The 12,221-nt window shown below is 43.9% G+C and overlaps 1 protein-coding gene and 1 long non-coding RNA gene across 2 annotated transcripts in view; one reads left to right on the plus strand and one right to left on the minus strand.

The window, feature by feature from the left end:
* Positions 1-3,932, minus strand: part of pdzd8 (PDZ domain containing 8) — a 45,292-nt gene extending 41,360 nt beyond the window's left edge. The window contains exon 1 of the mRNA XM_062401184.1: positions 2,461-3,932. Coding sequence (XP_062257168.1) covers positions 2,461-3,341 — 881 coding nt within the window. The 5' untranslated portion in view covers positions 3,342-3,932. The remainder of the gene's footprint in view (positions 1-2,460) is intronic.
* A 6,882-nt stretch (positions 3,933-10,814) lies between these two features.
* Positions 10,815-11,748, plus strand: LOC133966400 (uncharacterized). The gene is made up of 2 exons (XR_009923943.1): positions 10,815-11,308; positions 11,558-11,748. It is a non-coding gene; the product is annotated as an uncharacterized LOC133966400 (long non-coding RNA).
* Positions 11,749-12,221: the final 473 nt, after the last annotated feature.

Below are 12,221 nucleotides of genomic sequence, written 5' to 3' on the forward strand. Positions count from 1 at the left end.
GGAATCTATTTTCCCAAAGCAGGTTCCAAGTTTACTACTGTGTGCAGTCAATCTGCCAAACTACAGAAATAGTTGTTATTCATGTTGTCCCGCCGCCTGAACTACTTTCAATGACAAGTAGTTTCAGTTTTGAAAAAGTCAGAAAATATGCTAATGATCATATTCATGACATTGTTTCGTCACATTTACATTCCACCAGTTGGTTTCAGCCCTACATCTGCTTCTCTCCTGCTCATATATTTTAATACAGATGTATCCACAATAAAGTGGCTCTTATTCATGTTTTTTTCTTTCTGTTGTCAAACAATGGAACAAGTGTGAAACTGTGACAGAAACATGTTACACAGGAATCACTCACAAGTCATTTCCAAACTGCTGATCTGCTAAAACCACAACATCATCTGACAAAAACTCCACATATCCAAGTTCAAGACAATGGATGTGCTGTGATTTCAGATATATTTATTCCTCAGAGACAAAGTTCATTCACATCTGTGTAAGCTGCCATGCGGTCAATTGAATGACACACAAAGGGTGCTTGCGCAAATAAAAGCCCAAGCTCACAGGACTGTAGTGGTGACTCTCTTCTCCAGAAACTAACTATTGTTAGTCCAAAAAGACACTGGACTTGTTAAAAACTGATTTTTTAAGTGATAAAAAGTTCTAAAAACTGAGTACATGACATTCACATTTAAACGGCTGGCCTTACGGTTTCAGTCCAGCCACAAACCTAGCTGATTCCATGTTGTGGAAAGACAAGCTTTCGTATCTCATATTTGTAAAGACAAGGAAGCTACAGAAAAAATTTAACCATCTGACACATCTAATGGAACTATAATCAGTTTTTCTTTTAAATGACAAACAGATTTTAACTTATGGGCCTTGCTGGCTTCTTTCCAGAGCTTTCAACTGCATCTCACAGTCTTCAAGAGTTGTCTTAATTGTCATGGAGAAAACAACGAAGCAAAAAGACTATCTCCATGACAACTGAGAAAACTACATCTGCCAGTGACTGAATGTGGGATGTGGAAAGTCATATAAAAATGTTTATATATATATAAAAATAGGCAATAAATGAACCAAACTTGTGAACAACAATGAAAATCAGTTACATATTTTAGAGACAATGTAGACAAGAGGTCCTTAAAAGGTGCTGGGGAAAATTGGACATTAATTTCCATAACTACGGTGCAAACTCATGTGCTGTGGAAGATTGTTGTGCTCCCATAGAGCCACTCAGTGGGCATTATAGTGAAAGTGTTGTTTTCAAGAAACATCACATTAGATCATGAACTGATTCCATTACCCAGGTCATTATCCTACAGAAGATGAGCTAATTCAAGTGAATACACTGAAAATCAACAAATTATGAATTTAAAAGTGTGAGGGACATGCAGAGGAAACATTTCAAAGAATAAATAGTCAAATTAAATAGTTGCATGACCTGTCACTGAGACAAAATTCCTGAACCAACTACTTTACAACTGAGCACAAATGGAAATGAAGGTGCGATAAAAGAACACTTAAATAGTTGTTGTTGAGCTGGTAGTTTCAGTAGTTTGACGCATATGAAATGCTACCGGCTATTGTAAATGCAAATCAATAACCATTACACTTCCCTCCATAGCTATGTGTCGAGGAAGCCACCCTCACATCCTGTTCTTTAACTCCTGCAAGGGATGGAAAATAATTTAGGAGGCGGAGCAGCATCTCTAATGACAGCTTGCTTGGCCATTTTCTAAATATTCAACTTTGGCAGTAGTTTCTTGAGGTGTTCATTTGTCTTGTGATTTGAGCTGCTCACTCTGGATCAACTGCCAGTGAGACAAAAGTGAATGATCATATTTAAAAAGCACTAGAATACAGCACTCATAGGCTATTGTAGTAATGAACATTTCTAGATTTTTCTTTTGGAAGAATGTTTTCCAAATGATAACCTCCAGTGCTTACCCCTCATTCTGTAAATTGGGACACATGTTATAATAATAACGTTGTTGTTGTTGATGTTGTTGATTGAACGTTTTTTATAGAAGAGTACTTCAAAAATAATGGTAGTAGTCTGGTAGTAGTCTGGTCTGCTAATACAAATATGCACTGTGAAACAAGTGCTGATTGGTATTGAGCATGTATTATTTGTAAACCCTGCCTCTCACCTAATACCAGCTGGGATTAGCTCTAGCTCCCCTTGCAGCCCTTAGAGGATAAACAGAGTAGATCTTAAATGCATGAATGGACAGATGAGGTGTATGCTGCAGCTGTTAATACACTCAGTTTGCTGTATGAAACACGATCACCAGTGGAATTGTGTTGGTATAGATCATGTGTTGTTTGTGGTTCAATGTTCTTGTGTAGTGTAATTTTCAACGTGCATGCTGTAGCTTGGTGTTGTTGTGGACTTCCTTCAGCTGCTGCTTTCTGTGGCTCGACGTGGTGAGCAGTGTTTGGCTTTCATGGACCCACCTGATTTTGTAGTTGGGCAGCGTGTGTTTCTTTTTGATCACCCTCTTCAGCTGGTTGACTATGATGGAGGTGAGCTGGGGCAGCGGTCTCCCCTCGAACTGAGACTTCACCTCGAAGTCCACGAGCGGGTCCTCCAGGAAGGAGAAGGACCAGTGGGAGAAGGGCATGCGCGTGAACTGCAGCCTCAGCCTGCCCACCACGCGCCGCATCTTCACGAATAGGTAGGCAGACTTCCCAAACACCAGCTCCACGTCGATGGCGAGGTGGAAGCCGCCATTGTATTCGATGTCCACCTCGAAGTTGAGCTCCTCCGGCATGCCGTCCTCGTTCAGGTGCACCGGCTTCATGAGTGTGGCGCTCTTGAGGACGGGCAGAGAATTGCCCAGGGAGATGTCTCTGAGGCTGAGCCCCTCCAGGAGGCGTCCCGCCGTCTTGGTCTGCAGCAGCTCCTCGAACTCCACCTTGATCTTCTTGGTGAGCCAGTGTCGGACCACCGGGGTGTCGCGCAGCTCCCTGAACAGGAACAGGAATATAGCGTTGAGGAAATTGCACGTCTCGGGTTTGTTGGCGTCCCCGGGCTCGCTGCGGGTCGCCGGCTGTTTGGGGCTGCCGCCGGTGCCAGCCGCTTCCTGCTGCCGCGCCGAGGCGGCCTCCTGCTGCCTGTGTGCGGCGGCCGCTGCTGCCGTGTTGTCCTGCTGCTGCTGTCCTGCCTCGGCATGATGGGTATTAAAGTAATCCTTTAGTGCGTTTTCAGGCACCACTTTCACATACTGCACCGTCCTGCCTGCGGGCTCCGGGCTCCTCCGGTAGATCAGCAGGAACTGAACTATCAACGTGGCGACCGCTCCGGAGAACACGGAAATGAGGATCAGGTAAATCATCTCGAGCAGCTGCCCCGACGCCGTCTCGGAGTCACGGTGTGTTCATGTCCTGAGGTTTAGACGCATGAACAAAGCAAGTTCCACCTGGTTGCTCTCAAAGCTGCCATATCATCTGCTTCTTCCCTGAGCCTCGCTCTCCGCACCTGATTGGACGAGCCGCTTACGTCCGTGCGCGTACTGACGCAGTTTTCTTTTGATGCGTTCAAGTTATGGCGGATTTACCGCTTTGCCTCAATGCGAAGCTGCTGTTGACCATTGAATAGCGTCTGACGACAAGTGTGGGCATCAGCAGCAGATTCGCTATCATGTGTCCAATCAAAACCGGAAGTCACCTCAGGCCAAAGACTTCCTTTGTGTCCGTCTTCGGTTCTTCTTTGATTACGAGACCTGAGCACATTAACATGGCAGCAGGTTTATACCGTACTGTAAACACCAGCTCCTTTATCAAGAACTTTCAGTTTTAATTATGTCTTTCATCATATCAGTTGTTTTCACTGATTTCCCATTTTAATTAGAAACTCTTCGTCTTTTATCCAGTATTATATCTAGTTATATAAGAGGTCAGCATTATGCAATACCGATGCACAAGTTGTCAACAACTCAAAAACGTTTCATTGAAACAACAGATGAAACAACCGTAAGTTACAACAATGTTATTATAAAGAAAGTGAATAAATACTACAAAATACAAAATCATATATGTATCATTTTTTCATGATTGTGTCTCTTTTCTTAAATTGTTATAGATAAACAAACAATGCAGGAGGAGGAGCAATATGAATTAGAGTGCAGGAGAAGCATAACATTTTTCACTTATCTTCGGCCATTTTTACAAGAAATATTGGGTTAGGGTTACTGGTGACCTGCCAATAGAAAATTACATTAAATGGAAAACCTGAATAAATGAGTGGAGAACAATGATGACTGTAGAAGCTTCCACTCAGGTGCACTGGTACAATAAAGCTATGAACATGTGATCATGCTCTGTGGATTGAACAGTTCTAGTATCAAGATGGAAAAAAAGAAGATCAAAGTGACTTTAAAAGAGGGATCATTGCTGGGACAATAAATGACAGAGCTTTATTCAAGAAGCTCAACTGGCCATAACATTGTTCCATTAGGAAAAGAGATTAAAAGGGGCATCTGTAATCTACGGGAAAAAAAGATGTCGGTAAACAGAGTCAGACATTATGGTTAACAGAGCATTTTCAATGACAGAGATGCTCTTACATTAGTGAAAAAAGCAGTTTAGGTGGTCAGACTGTGTTAGAGGGAGCAGTCTCTCCACAGTAACGTTGAATGATGATACAGAGGGCTGTAGTGCATGAAGCTCTCATCGCAACATGAACACACATCTGAGAGTTCAGTGGTGCATAAACCACAGACACTGGTCTACATGAGATGTGGAGATGGAATATAGTGCAGAAATGGTGGCTAAACACCAAACACACATTATGTTGCTTTCTCCTTATACTTATCAAGGAGACGAGAAGGTGAAACAATATACAAACGCTAATAGAGTAACAGGAGCAATTGTCAGAAGTTGTCTCCCATCACTTTGTATCCTTACGTCTTGCCACTGGTGAAATACGCAAAAGCGTTGAAGTTGGGGAGAGTTGAAGTTGTGGCCTCTCTGCCTGGTGCATCTGAGTTAGATATGAAAGTCCCTCATCGTAGACACTACAATGCATTGTTGGTTAGCCCTCTATCTATAACCTATCCTTGGGGGCTTCTTAGAGAGAGAAGGGAGTATCTGTGGAATTAGACACACTATTCTTCAGTACAGATATAATATGTAATATACATAATATATAGTGCCATATACAGTAATGTATATCACATAAGCACACGCCCACTTTCAACCATAAATGGTCAATGCAAAGCACCGCATGAATATTAAAGGATGCTGCTGACCAATAGGTTTCCAACGTGAGTCCTGACGGAGTCACAACATCAAGCGATGTGAAGAGGAAGTGAAACTGTTATAAATGAGACCCCTGAGCTGAAGAGCCTCTTTAGAAAGAGATATCCAAGTTTTATCCTGAATATTGTCTTTGTCTGATCCAGGTTACTGCTGCATTTATTAAATCCAAGGCCTCCCAGTCTAAGTCACTTAGAAGTAAATCAGAATTATAGTCACCACATGTTTTTCTTGTCATCGTAAATATAATGATATTTACATCAAAAAAGGCAACACAAAAAAATTACAAAATGTTCATGTGATTACTTTAATGATCCTATATCTTATTTTTATTAAGATATAGGATTTATGTTGTTAACATATAACTTTAAAATATAAGCAGCTATTAGAGGCTGCATTCAATGTTTACAACCAGTCTCACGTGATTTGCAGTCTAATGTTATTTGCACCATGGATTACATGATATTACATTTGATCCTAACTTGTCATGTATAAGGGATGTTTAAGGCGTTGAATTTTCCTTTTTTAAATCTGAATAAAATATCTTAAACATCCCATGTAGCAAAGTAATGCTGAGTTTACATTATAAATAGGTAATCTATTAGCAGTGCATTGCTTTGAGTGGGTTCCGGTGTCCCTGCGCAACACGGACGTGCAGTAATACATTTAACTGGCCAGGTCACACCATGCTGGGCCCTGTGCACTCGTCACGTCACCTCACACCCCGTCTGGTGCTAAATGACACCTCAGATCCAGCATTTACCAGGAGATACTAACCACTGCAGGCCTGAAGCTTGAGGCCTGGATATCAGTCACCTTAAAGGAAAATTATTCGTTTTCTGCCGTCAAAAGTCAAAACGTAAGTGTGACAATATAATTACCACTCTTACTGCAGAATTGTTGTGCAAGAGCATTACACAGGATGCATGTTTCCAGTCACAAGTTTAAAATGGAAGAGGGAAGTTCAAAGTTAACATACAATAACAGTCTACTGTGTCTGGAAGCAGTGACAGACACAGACCTTTTAAGGGACAGGCAAATATGAAAAGACAGAGCTTATTCACATAGGTCGACTGGATGTGAGAGATGAGCACTCACGCTCCACAGGTGCCTCTCTGGTATGATCATCAGAATTATAGCAGAAATATGATAATAATTGGTCCCAGCATTCAGAGTGATACGATCGATTCATCCAGAACCTGGCTGCAGCTGTTCTCTGGCCTTATTCATTTTCTGTGATGTTGTGGTTCCTTGACAGTCCAGCAGAGGTCCCGAGTTCAATCTTGTTTTACCCGTCTTGAAGCGGAGGCCCCTTGTATCTGATAAATTGTGAAAGCATCGTGTGGCTCTGTATGGCAGCCTGTGACGACCCCTCCCTTTCTGCTAGCATCATGCAGCTGATTACTTCCTGCAGGAGTTGGCAGAAAGGGAGGGTCGTTAGGGCAAGGTGCTCACACCTGGCTAGGCCTCTACCCAAGGTGATATAAGCCAGCCTGGTCTCATTGTCTCTCTCTCTCTCCTAGGCTCCACGCCGCTACAGGTTCTTGGTTCTTGGTTCTTTTTGGCGTCTTCCTTGTACACTCAACAGCAGCACACACATCTCACTCATCCATACACTACATTCACCACTGATGCCACTACTCTCCACACCTCATGCTTTTTGTACATATAATTGTTCAAGTTATAATAAAACCTTTTCATTTAGCACTTTCACTCCTGACTCGTCTCCCCTCCTTGTCACATATGTTGAGCCAGTTTGTGACAAGTGGGGGCTCGTCCGGGATACAGTATTAGGATTAAAATAGCTTAAATTTGGTCTGTACTGGTAAATTGGCCCGGTTTAGGTTGGTGTGTGCTTCCTCCTCTTGCAGACAATGGTTTTTGGTTTGCTTTGTTGGAGTGTACACTACTTGTTGTTGGACATAGCTGACTGTGCGTTGGTTAGTCATCAACTGTTCTGGGATGGGAAATGTCAGGTTGTTGTCAGTGCTGGTTATTTCTTGTAGGAAATTAAGGAGAGGTATTTGGTCCATTTCTGTTTGTGGTGAAGGTGATTGGATTTGACTGGGGCTTTGCGTTTAGCCCTATCTGGGGTATGTTGGTATCTGTTGGAGCAGGAGTTTCTACCCCCTGTTAGGTTTGGTAGCGGGTTCCTCTAGGGGACTCGTGGTGATCACTTTAGGTGGCGGCGAAGGTGGGTAGAGCTATTAGCTCGGGAGCACCTCTAGGGTTGGGAGAGGGTTGCCAGTCCTCTGGTGGCCTTCTTCTCACCACTGGTTTCGCGTGCATAAGTACCCCCCACCATTAACTGCACGAAGACTAGGATAAGTTAGTTAGCTAGTTTTAATGGTTGTAGTTAATATCAGTAAAGGGGGGAGGCTCCTGTTCACCTGTTACCTCAGGTTTGGGTTTTCTGCGTGTCTCAGTCAAGGTTTGTAACTTGTTAGGCTGATTGTTTTTGAGGATGGCTTCCCTTGTGGAGAGTTTCATCCAGGATCCTTCACAGGCTTTGCTGGACCAGTGCACTAAAGATCAACTTCTTAGGATAGCAGAGCACTATGAAGTTGACATTTCAGATATAAAGTTAAAGGAGAGTGTGAAGACCTGCTTAAGGGATGGTCTGTTTGAGGCTGGAGTTTTGTGCAGGCAGTCTGTAAGCAGTCCAGTGACCAGTGTAGTGCCTAATCCTGGAGCTCTAACATTTGAACAACAGAAGGAGTTGCTGCAGTTGCAGTTAAAACAGCAGTTAGAGTTGGAGAGGTTGAAATGTGAAAAGGAAGTAGAGTTGGAAACTATAAAGCATAAAACTGAGTGTGCCAAGTTGGAAATGCAACAGCATCAACTACAGCTGGTAAGAGAGGGTAAACTTTCAGATATGGGGAGAGTGGATAGTTTTGAGGCCTCAGGGGGCAAGTCTTCCCAGTGTGACCTGGTTAATAATCTCCGCCTGCTTCCCAGGTTTAGTGAGTCTGATCCAGATTCATTTTTTTCTCTGTTTGAGAGGATAGCAGATGCTCGAGACTGGCCAGACGCAGACAGAACGATGCTGTTACAGTGTGTTCTGACTGGAAAGGCTCAGGATGACTACTCTGCTTTCATTTCGGATGGGTGGGTCTCTTTGGTAGGAGGTGGGGTGCAGGTTCCCATTAAAATCCTAAGAGATACTGGAGCACTAGATTCTTTCATTCTTGAGTCTGTGTTACCATTTTCATCCAGGACTGATACTGGTGGATGTGTAATCACACTGGGGATGGGTATGGTTCCATTCTCGGTCCCATTGCATCGGTTGGTTCTAAATTGTGGTCTTGTTCAGGGGGAGGTGTCAGTGGGTGTTCGTCCCCAGTTACCTATTGGGGGTTTGCATATGATTTTGGGGAATGATTTGGCTGGTGACAAGGTGTGGGCCGATGGTCAGCCTAATGTAGTGCAGCCCCCTACATTCCCCACTGTAGTAGAGCCCTCTGTGACACCACTGCACTTGGGTGACATTTTCCCAGCCTGTGCCGTCACTCGTGCTGCCAGTCGTGATGCTCAGAGGATGGTGGAGCCAGAGTGGTTGGAGTTGCCAGATTCTTTGCTGGTTGACCAGTTAGCGGGTTCTCAGGCTGAGCTAGTGGCAGAACAGAAGGCTGATTCCTCTTTAATGGAGCTGTTTGACCAAGTTGTGCCAGCATCAGAGGTGAGGGATACTGCCCAGTGCTATTTCCTCCTAAATGGGCTATTGGTTCGGAAGTGGCTGTCACATGGTGATGCATCTGTAGGAGAGCCAATCTTCCAAGTTGTTGTCCCTACAAACTGTCGCAATAAAGTGCTCCAGACGTCACATGGTGACGTGGCAGGTCATCTTGGCGTCCGTAAAACTTACCACCGTATATTGCAGCATTTCTTCTGGCCACGCTTAAAGAGAGATGTTGCTCTTTTCGTTAAGACGTGTCATACCTGTCAGATCACTGGCAAGCCAAATCAGGTTGTTAAACCTGCTCCTCTACAGCCAATCCCCGCCATTGGACAGCCATTTGAGCATTTGATTATTGATTGTGTGGGGCCCCTACCTCGGTCCAAATCTGGACACACATATTTGCTGACTGTAATGTGTCAGGTTACCAGGTATCCTGCTGCTTACCCACTTCGCAGCATTACAGCCAAAGCCGTGGTTGGAGCGTTGACTCAGTTCATTTCAGTATTTGGCATCCCTAAAGTCATACAGTCTGACCAAGGTTCTAACTTCACATCCCATCTGTTTGCTCAGGTGCTTAAACAATTACACATCAAGCATAACAAATCAACAGCCTACCATGCGCAAAGTCAGGGTGCGCTTGAACGTTTCCACCAAACGTTGAAATCACTGTTGCGAGCTTATTGTACAGAACTGTCGGGTGACTGGGGGGGTGGGCTGCCCTGGTTGCTGTTAGCAGCTCGCGAAGTTATCCAGGAAAGTACTGGATTCAGCCCGAATGAACTGGTGTTTGGCCATAAAGTGCGTGGCCCACTTGCAGTTTTGCAAGATGGTTGTTTGCCAGAGGATCCACCTCCAAATCTTAAGGATTATGTTAGTGGTTTCAGATTGAAACTGTACAGGGCAGGTGAGCTGGCTAAGCAAAAGCTGCAGAAGTCACAGGGCAAGATGAAGCAACGATATGACCAACGGGCTGAGGCTCGCCAGTTTAACCCAGGTGACCGTGTACTTACTCTTCTGCCTCTGGTAGATTCCCCTTTTCAAGCTAAGTACAGTGGTCCTTTCTCTGTGGTGCGTCAAGTCTCTGATCTAAACTATTTGATTGAAACTCCTGGCCGTAGAAAATCTACAAGGTTGTGTCATGTAAACCTCCTGAAGCCATATCACACTAGTGAGTCTGTGTCTCCACTGCCGAAGAGCTCTCCAGCCAAGCCAATGTTGGTCTCTGGCCCTGTTTTGACCTCTTCCATGTCTGAACTAGTGGTAGTTGAGGAGGAAGGGTTGGATATTGCTCCAGATGATGGGTTGTTGCGGGGCCGGTTGAAAAATTCAGAGACGTTACAAGATCTAAATATCCTTGTCGGGCACTTAAATGTGGTTAAACGTGATGAATTGATTAAACTAATTAACAGCTATCTATCACTGTTTTCTGATACCCCAACCCAAACGCACTTAATTGAGCATGACATAGATGTTGGAGTTGCTGAGCCCATCAAGCAGCGTTTTTATCGTGTGTCAGATGAAAAAAGGAGACAGTTGGAGGCTGAAGTACAGTACATGCTGGATAATGATATTGCTGAGCCTTGTTCATCAAACTGGGCCTCCCCATGCCTCCTAGTAAAAAAGGCAGATGCTAGTTTGAGGCCCTGCACTGACTATCGTAAGGTGAACAGTATCACTAAACCTGATCTGTATCCACTTCCTCGTATGGAAGATTGTATTGATATGGTAGGTTCAGCCACATTTGTGAGCAAATTTGATCTTCTCAAAGGGTACTGGCAAGTCCCACTCACCAAAAGGGCAAGGGATATTTCAGCCTTCATAACTCTTTCTGGCTTGTATTCGTACACTGTTATGCCATTTGGTTTGAGGAGAATGCGGAGGGTGTAGAGTGTCCTGTGAGCTTCTTCTCAAGAAAATTTAACAAGCATCAATACAACTATTCAGTGATTGAGAAGGAGGCTTTGGCACTTGTTTGGGCTCTGCAGCATTTTGATGTCTATGTCGGCTCAGGGTTATCTCCGCTGACTGTCTTCACTGACCATAACCCCCTCACCTTCTTGAAGTCACTGCAAAATCCTAATCAGAGGCTAATGAGGTGGGCGCTGTTCCTGCAGCCATATAACCTAGACATCCGACACATTAAGGGGACTGACAATGTAATGGCAGATGCCCTGTCTCGGGCACCTGTGGACCCTTAGTCTATTTGTTCATGCTGTCTCTCATTTCCATGTTCTCCTCTGCTCATCTCTCGGCTCTTCATTCCCTTAAAATGCTCCTTTGGTACCAAGGCTGCTGGGTTGGTGAGGATGGAGGGATGTGCTGGAGGATGCAGCCTGGGGGGAGTGCAGTACTGACTGTCAGTTATTGGTAACGTATGAACCATGACAGATTGGAACATATTGACACTTATTTGATGTATAACACGAGGTGGAACCTCGTTCTTATGGAGGGGGGTGTGACGACCCCTCCCTTTCTGCTAGCATCATGCAGCTGATTACTTCCTGCAGGAATTGGCAGAAAGGGAGGGTCGTTAGGGCAAGGTGCTCACACCTGGCTAGGCCTCTACCCAAGGTGATATAAGCCAGCCTGGTCTCATTGTCTCTCTCTCTCTCCTAGGCTCCACGCCGCTACAGGTTCTTGGTTCTTGGTTCTTTTTGGCGTCTTCCTTGTACACTCAACAGCAGCACACACATCTCACTCATCCATACACTACATTCACCACTGATGCCACTACTCTCCACACCTCATGCTTTTTGTACATATAATTGTTCAAGTTATAATAAAACCTTTTCATTTAGCACTTTCACTCCTGACTCGTCTCCCCTCCTTGTCACATATGTTGAGCCAGTTTGTGACAGAAAACTGCAGAAAAAAATACTAACTCTGTTGCCTCCGTGTATGAAGGTAATAATCTGTGTGCTTAAAGAGGACAATACCAAGATGTTATTTTGCAATCCAAACATCCAGGTCTGAATCTGAAGGTAAACGTATCCGTCTAACACTTATGTGCTGACATCTGAAATAAGGATACCATGTTTCCAGAGGTTGTATCTATTATACCCAGGGATGGGCAAAAATACATCAAAATGTATTTTGATACAAAATACAAATTACCCGTCAAATAGATGTATTTTAAAATACAAAATACTGGTGCCAGAAAATGAAACAAAATACAATACATGCATTTTAAAATATAGGAAATGCTTTTTCTGAATTTTCCCGTTTTCTCCCAAAGCTCTGGTGAACCCCACAAAAAGGAAGAACAGTCACAGATTGTCAG

The sequence above is a fragment of the Platichthys flesus genome, chromosome 12, assembly GCF_949316205.1.
Source record: "Platichthys flesus chromosome 12, fPlaFle2.1, whole genome shotgun sequence".
Lineage (NCBI taxonomy): Eukaryota > Metazoa > Chordata > Actinopteri > Pleuronectiformes > Pleuronectidae > Platichthys > Platichthys flesus.